The 15,527-nt window shown below is 38.6% G+C and overlaps 1 protein-coding gene across 3 annotated transcripts in view; it reads right to left on the bottom strand.

Moving 5' to 3' along the window:
• Window positions 1-15,527, bottom strand: part of tox2 (TOX high mobility group box family member 2) — an 89,895-nt gene that overhangs the window by 40,729 nt on the left and 33,639 nt on the right. For all 3 annotated transcript variants that reach the window (XM_020617428.1, XM_020617582.1, XM_020617507.1), the window contains exon 3: window positions 2,157-2,216. In XM_020617428.1, coding sequence (XP_020473084.1) covers window positions 2,157-2,216 — 60 coding nt within the window. The remainder of the gene's footprint in view (window positions 1-2,156; window positions 2,217-15,527) is intronic.

Here is a 15,527-nt window from a genome sequence, read left to right as displayed (position 1 = left end):
GTAATCTGTCAATCAGCACTGCAGTGAAAGTACATATGTTCAATCAAAACAAGTGATAAAAGCAGTGTTTTCTTTTTTAAAACAGCCAAACATCATTTTGTAAAAAATACATTTGTTGTCAGAGCTTTCTAAATAAACTTTAGAAATCATGTACATGAAGCAGCATAAGCAGCTCTGTCTCTCATTCTGGGCAGTGAGCCATACACTAACAAACCGGAGCATTAGGAAATTGAGCAAAGCAGCAAATGCAACAGAAAGCACAACTACTGTAGCCTATGGGTCGGTTCTAATAATTGCAATTGACAGGGACAAATTCCCTGTTCCCCTGTATATGTCAGATGGGCTTATTCCCAAACTCCACAAATCCCCCCTATCCAAACACAACCATATGGTATCCCAGTTGTTCAGGACCAGCTGTGCTATAGTTTATCTGGCGTGGTTGCCATGTACTGTAGACAACACTGACTCCCCCTCCTCTCTAGCTTAATAAATCCTTTGCAGTGAAGCCAAAACTCACTTTGAGTGAACCAGTGCTTCCTGCTTGACTTTTACCAAAGTGAAAATTGTGTGCGCCGAGGATGATTGCATAATTGTAATACAGAGAATTTGAATTTTATTATGCCAGAATTAGCTTAATGGTCACACCAGAGAAAGAAGGTCCCAACACTTTCTGTGTGAAATGTGAATATTTAGCTTGTTTTGGTGCCCTGGTCTTCTCCTGCCTGCTGTAACAGACATGTAATTTTGACAGTTTGTCTGTGATGGACTGGCAACTGGTCCATGGCCTCCGCCTAATGCATGCAGAGAGACTCCAGAGAACCATTTTAAAAAGTCACATTTCAAAACAACCATTTCAGCAGTATACTTTATATTTCAAGAAGCTAGTAACAATTTAAGAAATATCTACTGGTCATTTGAGAAGACATCAGAAAGCAAAAACAGTCTTTAATGGTCTTTGCAGAGTGGATGTGTAAATAAATTTTTTGTTTTGTGATACTTTAACTTATTCTATTTGCTTGTATGTCATGTTTGGTTTTGATGAAATTTTATTGTGTTGAGTGCAATGGTGATGCTGTTCGTGGTGGAAAGTATTAAGTACATTTACGCAAGTACTGTACTTAAGTAAAAATTTGAGGTAACTGTACTTGAGTATTTTCATTTTCTGTTACTTCATCCTTTGACTTAACCAGATTTAAGAGGCAACTATCATACTTTTTAGTTCAATACATTTATTTCATAACTTAATTACTAGATTAATACAAAAAATACAGTATAAGACCTCATTAATCTGTGGTGGAAAATTCACAAGCTACCCAGCAGTAATTAAAATTAAATGCACATAAACTAGTTAAAACTAGCTCCCCCTCCACCAGCTGCAACATAAATGTAATGTACACAATAATGCATCATTAATTATAATACAATAATATGATATACAGGGATGTGAAATGTACCATTCTGTCTAATGAGTACTTTTACTTTTAGTACTTTTAACTATGTTTTGATGCCAATACTTCTGTACATAAAAGTGCAGAAATAACATTGTGAATGCAGGACTTTTACTTGTAATAGAGTATTTTTACACTGTTTTATTGCAACTTTTCCTTACGTAAAGGACTTGAGTACATCTTCCACCACTGGATGCTGTAATTGTTTCACAGTATTTACTTTATGTAGTGTAAGTGTAAAGACTTAAAGGTTATGCTGTAAATTTTAATAAGGATCCTGGAAGAGACAAAGTTGCTCAACTAAAGGTGATCAAAATTACCAATAAGCAATCAAGAAATGTAACTAGACTAGCAGACTAGTTGTAGGAGTAGAAAAAAATGTGATTCTCTTTCTTTCACCCTGTGACCACTACAATTTTAATTAACAATCCTGAGGAGATATCTCACCCATAGAGTGCAGATGGTATGTTACATGTTACACCTGTCAGCATTAAATATATGGTGAACTAACCAGAATATTTATGAAAGATTTCAGACCCTTTGTTGTCAGCTGATGTCATGTATCTGTGTTTTAGTAACAACAAAAATTTGTCATCCATCTTAACAAGCATGAACAAATGAAAATGGCTCAGCAGCAACTCAAGCTACAGTCATTGGGAACAGATGAAATAACAGGAAAAGAGCTGTTAAAGGGCCATTTGAACTTACCTGGTTTGGCGGGAGGAACTCGTGGTTGTTTTCATTCATGTACATGTTTTCACCATCAAACTGTAGCAGAGAGAGAAAAATGAGAAAACAGTTAGGCAGAGACCGACACATCACAAGAGATTTTCAGTGAGTCAGTAGAGATAGAAAAAGAGTGTAACAGCAGCCTAATGACTGCGAGTCCTCGGCTTATAGACCTCGATACTCTGGTGGATGGCAGTAATTACAGTTCATTAGAGACATGTATAATTAGGCCCTGTCAAAGCCTGTGTAATTCACAGTCTTCTTCTCAGCTTGCCTACAAGTTGAAACTGTGTGTGCATATGTGTGTGCTCACCTAACTACTCTGATTCCACGGGTGTCACAAGGCACAACAGAGTGACAATCACAACGCGAAGAGCACCAATGGGCATCTAGTTAGTCGGCCAGCTAGTTGGGGAATCACTCACTGGCAGATCAATTTCCATTAATACAGCACTTACAGGGTGTTTTCTCTCTCTCTCTCTCTTTATTTATTTTTCTTTTGTTTTTTGTCCATGCTACTGGCATGACTCTAAGGATGGCAATATGTTAGTGACTGAGTTTTCCTCCAATGCCACCATGATGTTACCTTTTGTGGTTTTGTTTGAGTGAAACGCCTCAACAACTACTAGATGAACTACCATGAAATTATGCCTCGCTCAGGATGTAATCACTTTGGTGATCTGACTTTTTAATCTAGCACCACCATCATTATTATTTGTTTATTACTTCATAACCAAATACATGCACAACCAAAGACATTCCCGTCGACCTTGGCTGTACTGTGTCTGTAATATTTCTTGCAAACGGCAGCATGGTAACAGGTAAAACCATTAGCAACAAGGATAAACCGCACACGTGTTAAACACGCCACCACTGTGCTTATAGAGCCTCACACAGCTGCTGGCATATACTCATTTTGTTGCCATTCATGTAGTGTACATGCATCATCTTCTTGTGTTTGCTAATACTCCTTTAACATGTGCAAAAGCTAACTCACAGGGAGCATTTACAATATCAAACAACATAGGACAGATAAGCAAGCTGACCCAGAAATGAATTTGCTGTGCCACGCAGTTCACAAACAGAACTACTGGAGTTTCCAGAGACCTACTTTCTGTATTTATTTTCAGTCAGATTCATAAACAAGTGTTCAAGATGATTCTATTAAACTGACATTTTTTTGGAAAGCTGTAGGAGGTTCATGCTCCTTGCTCTGATAGATGTCATTCCAAAACTCTAGGATAGTGAGTCTATCTAGTGATGGTGAGTTAAATGGTTTTATGACCCAGACTTTTAAGAGACAAAATAAGAAGGCTGAGAAAGACTGAAATTTCAGCCAGCCAGCCAGACACAAAAGGCTGTTTCCCTCAACAGCAATCAACCCTAGCCAACCCTAGTAACGGGGCTGAATAATTGCAAATTTTCACTTTTACCAACCCTGCCAACCAGCCACCCAGCTACTGATCGAGAGAGCGTACAGACCCCGAGAGGTGAGAACAGCCTTTAGCGCTTTTGCACTTTGCCAAGGAAACAAGGACAGGAGAAGCCTGCTAATTCAGACCTCAGAAACACTGACCTCAAGAAGCCTTGAGGAGAGGTGACAGTTTGAGGTTATGGGGAGAGGATGAGAAAGGCGAGTGAGTCTGTACCCCTGAGCTAATGGTGAAGAAGTGGGTAGAGATCATGTGTAAGTGAGAGGTAGAGTAGGGGAGTTACTGTAGGTACTGTATGGGGGATAGAAAGAGTGTGGTTGTTCTGGCTGTAGTGTGATTAACACTGGGGTCACAGCCAGAAGCCACAGCCTGAAACACATAGGCATATAAACATGCACAGGCACACACACACAGATGCAGACACACACTCTCCCAGAGGCCTTTTCTTCCTGTCTGTCTGACACTATTTGGATCCAGCCATTTGTGAGGAAACAAAACACACCTCAGGACAGCTAATAGTGGCTGAGATGATTTACCACCTATACTGTGAGGTCAAGTAATGGGATGGATATGTGCCTGCAGTAACCTACTGAGGGAGTTTCTCAGACTGTGGGCACTAAAATTAGGCCACATGTTTTTAGCCATATTTCATAGTGTGTAATTAGCACTGACTAATTTTTATCTACCACATGCACTTCAATATGTTGTAATTTTTTGACCATTTGAATATTTCCAGAATTGTATTCCCTATTTGTTTTTACCCTTTAAACATAACACAGTCAGAGCACAAAATAAACTACAGTACAAGGCAATTCCTTGCAACATTATTCAGTTTGAAGCCACAATTCCATTTCCACATTGTCATTCAGCCTCTGATGGAACTAGTGCAATGATTTCTTTCTGATGGCTCTATTAGTTTGCTGGAGGAACAATCATTGTATTCTACAATGAAAATGAAATCACTGTCTTTATTGCTCTTTGAAAATGTTTTTGCATGCTGTCCTAATCATATTGTGCTAGATGTGATGGTGACCTCAAACTTGCAAGCCAGATCTCAATGAGCAGAACAGTAGAAAACAGTTATACTGTATAGAATGTGAAGTGAAGTGAGGTCTGCAGTGGTGTTTCTGCTGCACAGTAGGAAGGAGTCACTGAGGGCAGGGTTGTTAGAATAACAAACAGAATCTGTGCACTAAATATTAAGCTTTAGAGCCAGGCAATTAGCTTAGCTTAGAACACAGACTGGAAATGAGCAAACACCTGGCCAAGGTTGGAAAAAATCTGATTACGAAGCTCTTTATTGCTCACACATTTTATTTATTGCACAAACATCACTAACATGTTTTACTAACAGAACACAACGAGACAAGATAACAAAATCTGTACTCTTCTATGGTAAAAATGTACTGGGTCTTTACAGCAAAATTCTGAAAAAACTGTTCTGTCTGCCATGTGGTGGTGGTTGTCTGTAGAATTCAGACAAAATTGTGTGCATATAAAGTCTTTCTCTTGTGTAATCTGACTTATACTATGGAGATATTTTTTCCAGAAGTCAAAATGTGCTCAGTGTTGAACATAGGAGCAGCTGACATATGAAAAAAGGGAGTTTTGTAAGAGAAGGGCGAGCTTGTCCTGTCTCTCTCTGTTTGCTTTCCTGAAGCTTTGAGGTCATTAATCATAGCGGTCAAATCTACAGCAAAACAATTGAGCAAAGGAAAACAGACAGAGGGGGGGTGGAGAACGAGGGTGAAGGTGAGAGAGAGGTGGAAAGCTGCAGTGAGATGGAGGAGAGGGGACTCATGGAGTGAGGGAATGAAGGGGAGAAATGTTGAGACTGAGGCTTGAGAAAGAAAAGGCACAGGGCCTGTACAACTGACGCACTTGACACTAGGCTCCTGTTTGCATAGCACAAATGCAAATACATAAGAGGGAGAGGTAGAGAGAGAGAGAATGTGAGGGAGAAAGTATAGTGGGAGAGATGCTATAAATAACTGTGTTTGTGTAAAGCCAAACCGATGTCAGTTTGATGCAGGAAGTGCACCACAGTTATAGAGGTTATAGAACAACTGTTGACTGGAACAGAGCACATCAGAAATTCATACTTTATATAGTGGTATCTCAAAACTGACAATGTTATCCAGCCATTAAAGAAGTTTTTCTTTCAAAATGAAACTTTTAAATTAGGACTTGAAGACTGTGGGAACAATTGAATGGTTTAGGGCCAAAATACAATATATTTCAGATGTACTGTTACTTTATGAACTGTCCTGACCTCTGAGGTTGTCTGGAAGACCTGGGGACAGGTCTAATTACTGTCCCCAAGCAGCTCTGTTTTTATGCACCATATATCTGAATACTCCTAGAAACTGTGAGGTCTGCTGCAACTCTAAGTTGGTTTACAGCATGTTGAGGCTTCAAACTTTTCAAACTTCAAACTTTGCACAAATGCCTTTTTCTGGTCCTCGGGATCAGTTAATAATGACCGTGAGGAAACCAGTCCATTATGTAAAATACCCAAATGTTTTAATCCTGTGTCATGCTTCAATTTAATGCATACCATTTAGTTAGTGTTTTATGCTTCATCTGTCAGTTCATCTAATTACATCTTTGCATGTCTCATATTGCACAGCCTGTTCATATGTTTTAAATATCTGTCTTTTTTAATCGGTGTACTTTATTCATATGTTATTTGTAGGCTGTGTCTTAAATTGGGAAGACTGTGTTTTATGTCATGTCAAAAACCTCCTGTGTTCATACAGAAAGGATGCCAAGTACTGTTAAATCTTAAAACTCTTTAGATCAGCATAAAATTTGAGCATAGGTCTTAGCTATGGTGCATATATGCCTGACAAATTTGGAACATGATCATATTGTTAAGTAATTTTATTAATTCACTGGCAGAATTGTACTGTACAGTTTATTGTTTATACTCAGCGGTTTAATTTAATCACTTAAAAACTGTATTTTAAAATGTTTAGCTATTTTATATTAAAGTCATATTTCTACTATGGTGATTATTTTTGCAATCTCTGCTACAGAAGTGCTAACCTGAACTGAGCTACACCACTGGCTTTTCTTAGAACATTGCTCTGAGCCCAGCTGTGCTTTACTGTATGAACTGAATACTAAATCACATAACTGGTAACTGCAACCAGGGATGTTTTAGATTTGAAGCAAGATGAGGCAGGAGACACAGAGAGACGAGGATTTAACCCTCCTCCCAGTTTCTTTTCATGGTTACAGCGTGCGCCTCCCTGGTTTTTCATCCCAGCGTAACTAATCACATGTCAGTTGATGTACCAATGGAAAGAGGCAGCAGTCAAAATACCTGTGTCAGGACTGTGGTCATTAGAGCATTCAATGACTCACTGGCAGGAACACAGACAAACACTGACATTTGAATGCACACAAGCACATTGTACACACAGGCATGTATGGGGGAGGGTGCTGTAAAGTAGATATGGATTCTCTGTGCGTATGGATGGATGTTTCTGCTGGTGCATGTGTATTTCACCTTTATGTGTTCCTTATGTGTGTGCATGCTTGCATACTGTATATACAACTCGAGCATGCATGTATTATGTGTTTGGCTCTGATTGTGTGCATATTGCATGTCTGCCTATGTGTTTGTGTAATGTATCCTATCCAACAGTGCACACATTGATCGCAGCCAGATAAAGATAACAAAGTTAGACCTTCCATAATATTTATTTTCCCATAACAGACCTGCTCAGCCACACCCAGTCATATAACTCCATTCAGATGAAATATGGCCTTCATTACTTTTAAACCTTAACATAGAAACTAGTGAGGAGCCACAGAATTGCCCTTCTTTCTCGACTGAAAGAGCACAAAATGAATTGGAGCAGCTGAGATTTTTTACATTACCATGACAAATACAATGAAACAGGGAGGGGATGGAGGGAGAGAGAGAGAGAGAGAGAGAGACAGAGACATATGACGGCAGAGAGAAAAGGGCAGAGCAGACAGAAAGACCAAATTGTGTGAAACAAACACATTAGCTCAATTTGTGCTCGACTGTAAGCTGTGAGCTGAGAAGAGAAATAAAATAAGGCATTTAGCTGGGGATCATGTTAAACCATGCAAGTGAATGAGTCCCCAGACAAGAGCGTTCCCTCTCTTGCTTATGATGGACTTAATTGCCTCTATCAGCGTTAAGATATAACATTCATCTCGGGTTTATTGCTTGGCTTTATGGTCTTGTCCATCACTCTGAAGGGTTTCAAGAGGGAGGCCACTCCTCAAATGGCACCTTAAAATAATGAGACAGCTTGCAAAGTGGAAATGGGAAGGAAAAAGTTAAAAATAAATCATTATTTCTATTTGGAAAATGAGAGCACTTTACATGAATTGTGGATGAGCAGATCTGGTATGTGAGCGAGCAAGTGAAGCAGAATGGTTTTGAAGGCATGCTGGATGGATTACTCGTCAGGTTCTGGATCTTTCAAAATGCATGGTTCGTTGGGTTAAAGGCACACACATCTCCACCACCTCTGACCCCCAGAAGCTCTGGGTAGGTATAGGGTTTCAGATGGCCACACAATCATACCATTGTGCTCCTGTTAACACAGTGAAAACAAAGCCAACACATCGCTGACATTTGACTCCCCCCCACTCTGCCTGACCTTGATGCCGAACACACTCAGGTGGAACACAGAAATGGATAATCAAGCAATACTTAATATAGAATAGGGCTGCAACAACTAGTCAACTTAATCGATGATGTCAATTATAATAATTCATTGACACAGAATTTTAATGTCAACACATCTCATTGTAAAAGCATGTAAATGTTGTAACTGCATTACGCAACAGTGCTGGGGGCAGCATCGCCTCCATTGTCCACCATGACTGCATTCTGCGACCTGTCTGAAAAGAGCTAAAGATGGCTGGGTCAACAACTGGGTGACTATGTCAACGAGGCATATTAAAACGTTTGCAAAATTGCGGAAGCAAAAAATAACAATAATAATAAATGGCAGAAGCAGTGTATAGTATTGATCATAGTTACAGCAAAGAAAAGTGGGCAACCACTTATCTAAAGATTGGGAGCACTTGATTTTAATTGGCAGCAGCATTAGCAATTAAAGAAAATTACAAAAGATTTACAAAAGAAGGGGAGTAAGTCGGGGTAAGTCGTCAATATTGAAATTATGAAACAAAATTATGAAACAAAAATGATCGTGTAGCCAATTTTAAGTAACATGGTTACGTTGTGACGTATATTATGATACTAACTATACAGTTAGGAACATAAAGGTGGCTATTTTTAAGCATCAACTATAGTATTTGTGTACTGGCTCTTTACATTAGCATGGCATGTTTTATGAAAATATTAATTATTGTAAATCATAAACATTTTAGTGTTTCTGTTAACAATATAAGTACCTATTGTGCACTTTGTAAACATTCTATTCTTGAACAGATTATTTATTTTTTGTTTAATAATGCTCCACATAGAAACATTGCAAAAGCAAAATTCAAATGAATGCATTTCTTTTTATAATGTGGAAAAAAGATTTCTGCATTTTTTTGTACATCTGATATATTATTCGTAAAAATAATCAACAGATTAGTTGATTATTAAAATAGCTATTAGTGGCAGCCCTAATATAAAACAATATAGATAAATGTAATAGGATTTGTCTCCACATGGCCCAAATCAATAATGTTTAACACACAATCAAAGCTTAAGATGCTTCTGGAGCAACACAACATGGACATATCATTTTTTAAGAGGCGGTTCTGATCTCTTTAAACATGCTGCTTCTCTCCATATGAGGGCTTGTGAACCTTGTTTGTGTGTTCTATTAAATCTATCAAATCCACTTGCATTATATCATAGTGCTTACCACACAATAGGATCCTTTCAAGGGCAGTCCCAGAGGAAGCCAACAAAGCACCCTCTCTTTCAGGGACTAGTCAAGTAATTCACAAAGAGCCTAACATGATTTTTGTGTGTGTGGATCTTCTTCTTCACCAGACCCACAAACAGCAATTTCACAAAGTCAAGAATAAGAATGTCAGAAGAAAACGACTAGATCAGAAAAAAGCGAGCAGCATGATACTTGTTTTTTTTCACCCTCACAAGTGTCTTATTTAAAAAGACACAGGGTGGAGAAGCGTTACTCCCTAAAATAGAGAGTATCTGAGATAGAAAAAGCACAGACCTAGAAAGAAATGCCAGGCAGTGAGTAAATGAGCCCTGATTGTGTTCAATAAATACCCTTATTTAAATACATCAGTAAAGTTACCTCAACCACAGAGGTTTTGTTTTCACATGTGTTTGCCTATCTGACAAGCTCTTATCATCAGACAAGAACATCGATTTTGGACAATTCTGCAAAACACCCGACTCTGTTTTCTATAATATCGACCTACTACAGTACTGCTGAACGTGATTAGACATAAACTCTGATGGGCCACCACCTGAACCTTCACATTCTTGCAGACACCTCCTTGCACTGGCACTGAACATTGACACTGGTCATAAATCATGAGGTGCAGAATTGTCCAATATGGATGGAATTTCTAGTTATACCATGGAAGTATAAGTGGAGGACTAGATACAGCATTGCTATACGGAGCATGCGTACTTGTATTGAGCTGAATCTACTCCTGGATTAGCTGGGTGACTTCCGGTTGGCTCCACACACATGAGTGGGATAAAATTTAAAAAATATCCTACGGCTAAACTAGATTTTCCAAATGTCATTGGACCCAATGGATCAAATCCTTATAATAAAGAGAATTGTTTTTCCAGGGTTTGTGACATGAGGAAATGTGTTGGCCGTTTTACTGTCGCTCCTTTTCCAATAATTCTCTATGGGAAAAATACTTTATGGGCCAGTGTGCATCACGTGATGAATGCAGAAGTTTGGCCGCTATGCCAGATTTGCTTCACAGCCCAGTGCTGTTGCTGGGGGTTTGAGTTATACCAGACTGACATGTCTGTCTGTTAAGTTCATGATGCTTGGCTTATGATGCAATTGAGTAATAGTTTCATTTAACATTGCCAGTGATTCATTAGTTCCAGCTTTTTAAACGCAAAGATTTGCAGTTGATCTGTTATACAGACATGATGATGATAAATTAGTTGAAACTGAATATCTCTGTGTTTTAGATGGTCAGAAACAATGACATTTGAAGATATTACCTTGGGTTCTGGTGAAATATAATGGAAATTTTGTAGAAAAATGATAAATTGATGAAAGAGAAAATAATCAGCCAGCTGGTCAATATCAATAAAAAAGTCATGGCTACACTGACCTGTAGATGTTGCAGTGTGATAAACCTTTATGGCCATAACTCAGTGTTTGGGTCTGACACATATTTTGAACCCTATTCCTGTACAAAACCAAGAATTATGCTTTCCTCTAAAACTATGACTGTCATTCTTTAATCAGAATATCTTCCTTGATGCAGATTTAGATAGAAATTTAAACATTTGCAAACATTTTATATTGAAAAGGTTAAAACGTACTCCCTGAAAACTTTGATACTGTATGTTTCTGATGCTCATGTTCACCCTTTTATATTTGTCTAGACAATGACATTTATGACCTTCTAACATCATCAATACTGTGTCTTGCTTCATTCTGCAGCAGGAAAACAAATGGTATATAGTGTTTAAGAACTGTTTTCCCAAGAAACCAACCTGGTGTGCACAAGTACAGTCATTTTGAAAACACAATGTTGCACCACTTTCTGTATTTGGGACCTGACCATGTATTTAAATCTAAGTGCAGCATCCAGCACTGTCTACTTTTGTCAGTAGGGCTCAAAAATAATTCGCTGTTCTTTCATTCAATGCCATGCATCCAGCCTCTGCCACTAGCATCCAAGTAGAATTTTCTATTACCAATCTAATTGCACATTCCACCCTGACAAGAGCTCATTAAACCTTAATTATACACATGTTGTTTGAGATTTTGCAGATTGAAAGTGAATAAGAGAAAGCAGGACTGAGAAAGAGAGGGAAGAAAGGGAAAAATACCACAGAGAGAGAAAGAGAGAGAGGAGTGTCTGGAAGTAGGTCATGCCTCTCCATAACCAAGGCATGGTTTCTAAAATAATATACCCATCCAGTGGAAGTAATGCCAAACAACTGAGCGAATGTGCAGCTCATGTAATATTTACAGAGCACTAATACATAGATGGCAGGTCTTTTTCTCAGCCCCCCTCCAAAGCCAGGGGTTTCTTTTTCTTTTTCTTTTTCATCTTTTTTTTTTCTTCTTGCCATTTGAATTTCAGAGAAAGCCAACTACATTGATATATCTGGCAGGGAGGGGGGACTGGGGGGTGTTGAGCTTCCCTTACCTTCTTTCTCCCCTCTTCTCTGCCTCTCCTATCTGTTCCTAGCCCTCTCTCTCCCCTCTTCCTCTTTCCATCGTTCTCTCCATGTTTGGCTGTGATGTTTTTTCACACATTTGTTACATTTTAGCGAGGGAAAGTGGGCCTTAATCCAAACTCTTTGAGGCATAGGCAATGATACTGCTGGAGAACCAGCCTTTTAAAGACTTCTGTAAACTCCAGCTGGTGCTGTAAGGTCACCAAGCACTTGTTCAACATTGGACCCAGTGTGATGCTTCTGGGGTTGGGACTAACTGGCTGTGTTGACTCCAGGCCAGGGTTTCTAGGCTTCTGACACACCTGGCAATGCTACTGCAAGGAAAACCTCTACAGCATGTTTGCACATCTGAGTTCTGTGAGGAAAAACAGTGTCTCTTGACTATTATGTGTTATATGCAGAGATGTTCAGTAGCTTACAGTATCTGTTTTGGAGACTAAAGGGTAAGGTGCTGTGGATGTTTATCTCTTTAAGAGCAAAGCTGAGAGTATTAGACTCAGAAATATATAAGAATCTTAACTGCAGATAAACAAAGCCCACTGTGAAATTTTATCCTTTGTCTACCATGCATTTTCCCATCTTACAGTACATTATCAATGTATGGATTTCATTCAGTTTTAGTGTTCTAAAAATTGCAATTCTCAATGGCAGAACAATTCTTTATGTATATTTATGATTTATTTATTTATGCAAGTCATTTCTCAAGCAAAAATGCCCTTCACTTGTCTTGTCTTCTCAGACATAAGGCTATGATAGTGACCTGCGTATCTTTTGGTTTGGACTGTTGGTCGAGCAAAACAAGTAATCTAAAGACATCACTTTGGGTGTGATGTCACCATTATTTTACAAAAACTATTAACTTATTAGTCAACAGCTAAAATAATTTTTAGTTTCTGAGTATATAGTTTTAGTTTCTGTATATATAAAGTATATACAGAATCATATGGTAAGAATTTTATCTGATGTAAGGCATAAAAGTTGAGCTGTTATTAATTATTTGAATACATACTGTATGTCCACATTACTGCAGTGTAGACCAAAATCCTATACTAACTCTGATTTCAGCCTTTTCACCTAACCCTGCTACAATGATTAGCTGAAGTTTACCAAAGAAAACCCTATATAACAGACTTTTAAATGTTTTTATACTGTTGTAGTGTGGGTTATGTATGACACCTTAATATGGGATGTTCTTGACAATCTGTTGTGGCATGAAATTAGACGTCTATGACAGACCACCTGCTGTCACCACCACCCAAAAAGCATCTTGTCCATGCTGGACCGCTCAGTCATTGCTGGGGATCTTCTGCAATGTCTGTCACTGTTGACACTTACTGTATGGATCGCTGAGATCCACTCAGTAGCAGGAAATAAATAGCCTGCCATTAGTTCACTCCTGCTTTGCAATATTACAATTATCTGGATGATTTTTTTTTTTAGCAGACATTTGTTTTTGTCTCTGTTTGTTGATTTATTCAGTTGGTGAGTTAAAATATTCCATTCTTAGCGCAATTACAGTGGAACATCAATCAGTTCTTGCCAACATTAAACACATTCACTGTACAGTGTGGTATGAGCCATGTCAAGATAAACAATCTTGACATATTAAAGAGGAAAATGAGTCACTCTTATTATCTCACCAAAATAAATCTGGCAAACACTAATTATAACAACCTGTGCTTGATCCTGACTGATTCACCCCTGCTCTCCGGCTGTCTGCTTATGTATGTACAGTGTGCGTGTGTGTGTGTGTGTGTGTGTGTGTGTGTGTCTGTCACAGTCTTCTACTGCTGCTGCCTTAATAGGCAGTCTCTTAGATATTCGCTACAGAATAGTGCTCATGCAATATTAATATCACACCAGAATATAGAAGCTGGAGCCCCCACTCCATCTTTCACTCCCTACATAATTGACTATGCAAGACTCCAAATCAGCTTGGAAAAAGAGAGAAAGACAGAGAGACAAAGCAGAAAGACAGAGAGAGAGAGAGAGAGAGAGAGAGAGAGATACATGTGGAAACCAAGAAGAGAGGCAGAGTTAGAGAGAGAGAGCGAAAGGAGTCCTAAAACAATCCTGTCAACTCTGCGCTACAACAGATTCTGAACCTTCACACTATATATCACTGTCAAAGCACTGGAGCTAAAACAACAACAACAATAACAACAACTACAACGTTAGCTCAAACAGTTTGGCTCCCTGCAAAGAATACACTGATGCTTATCCATCCTGAACTTCCTGTAGTTCCATTACTGACGGCAGTACAGACTGATGACAAAACTGAATTTACCTATTAAACATCACTGGGAGTCAGTCACTGCAAACTCACGCTGTGCAACCAAACACTGTTCAAACCACAATATATTATATATATTACATCCAAGTCCAGAAAGTTTGCAAAGATGCTCCATTAGTCAGACTGAGTTCTGGGGAAATATGTATAATAGGGTGTATAAGAAAGTAGTAATAATCTTGAGTAGTTCCATCATGTTGAAAGTACATCTATAAAAGTACATGGAGCTTTGGGTTTGAATAGTTCATTCAGTGTAAACACAAGTTGGAAAAACCCAATAGCAAAAAACTGTAATTATTTTTATGCACCAGTGCATGTACTTCTTTTCATATATTGGTTGACTTCCGAAATGTTTGTCCTGTTTAATTACAATGCCAGTTAAAGACTGGGATGATTGTTGCTTGAATTTCTACTGTGATGTCAGTGGTTGCTACTGGTTTTAGCCAGTTTGCAGATATTACAGAAAAGTGATTAGCATATTAAAGCCTTAATACTTTAAGGTTTTATCTTTTGGAAAATGTGCTTATTCGTCTGTTCATTCTAATTTACTGCACATGTTGTATCTCAGTTGTGTAATCAGTACACACATCTCAGTATTTCCATCGAAAACCACACACATTTGTGTTGGTGTTCAGATTAAACAAACAGGATTCAACATGTTAAGTAGAAAGCACTCAGAGGAGGATATTTACTAAGGTTTTGCAGCTCATTTTTTAGTGCTAAACAGTGCAATTGCATGTGTTCGTATTTACTAAAAAGTAAATAGGGTTTTTGTGGACTGGGATGATGATCCTGAGTACCACTAAAATGCCATGGATTGTTCTGTAAGTCATACCCTACAGAACACTCCCCCTATGTTGTGGATATTGTGTTTATGCTACTGTTTTTGTCATATAACCTTGACTCTTCTTCCCTGGGTGCAGCTCTTTTCTCCTAACAAAAGTGTCCATTGTAGTTTAGGGACATCATTCCCCTCACTTCTTACTAATACCCCTATTTGTGTACTATACATCATGTGAGTATGGCAAGATCACTGCAGAGCGCTGGGGGTCATGCCCTCAGCCCTGATCATTTAAAAAAAAAAAAAGAACTGCAGGCATTTAAAGTCATAATAGATGTTGAAAGAAAGAAAAGGAAAAGGTTGCGGGGGCAGAGCCAGTGGTTGGGAGGAGGGTGAGGTGGGCAGTGCACCTTGACAGGAAACATAGAGGTGAAGAGCAGGAGTTGTAGGTTAGTTTGACAGAAGAAAAGAAGTG

This window comes from Monopterus albus, unplaced genomic scaffold (genome assembly GCF_001952655.1).
Source record: "Monopterus albus unplaced genomic scaffold, M_albus_1.0 scaffold1.1, whole genome shotgun sequence".
Lineage (NCBI taxonomy): Eukaryota > Metazoa > Chordata > Actinopteri > Synbranchiformes > Synbranchidae > Monopterus > Monopterus albus.
The sequence above is the reverse complement of the archived record's forward strand: the minus strand, read 5'-3'. Positions and strand labels throughout refer to the sequence as shown.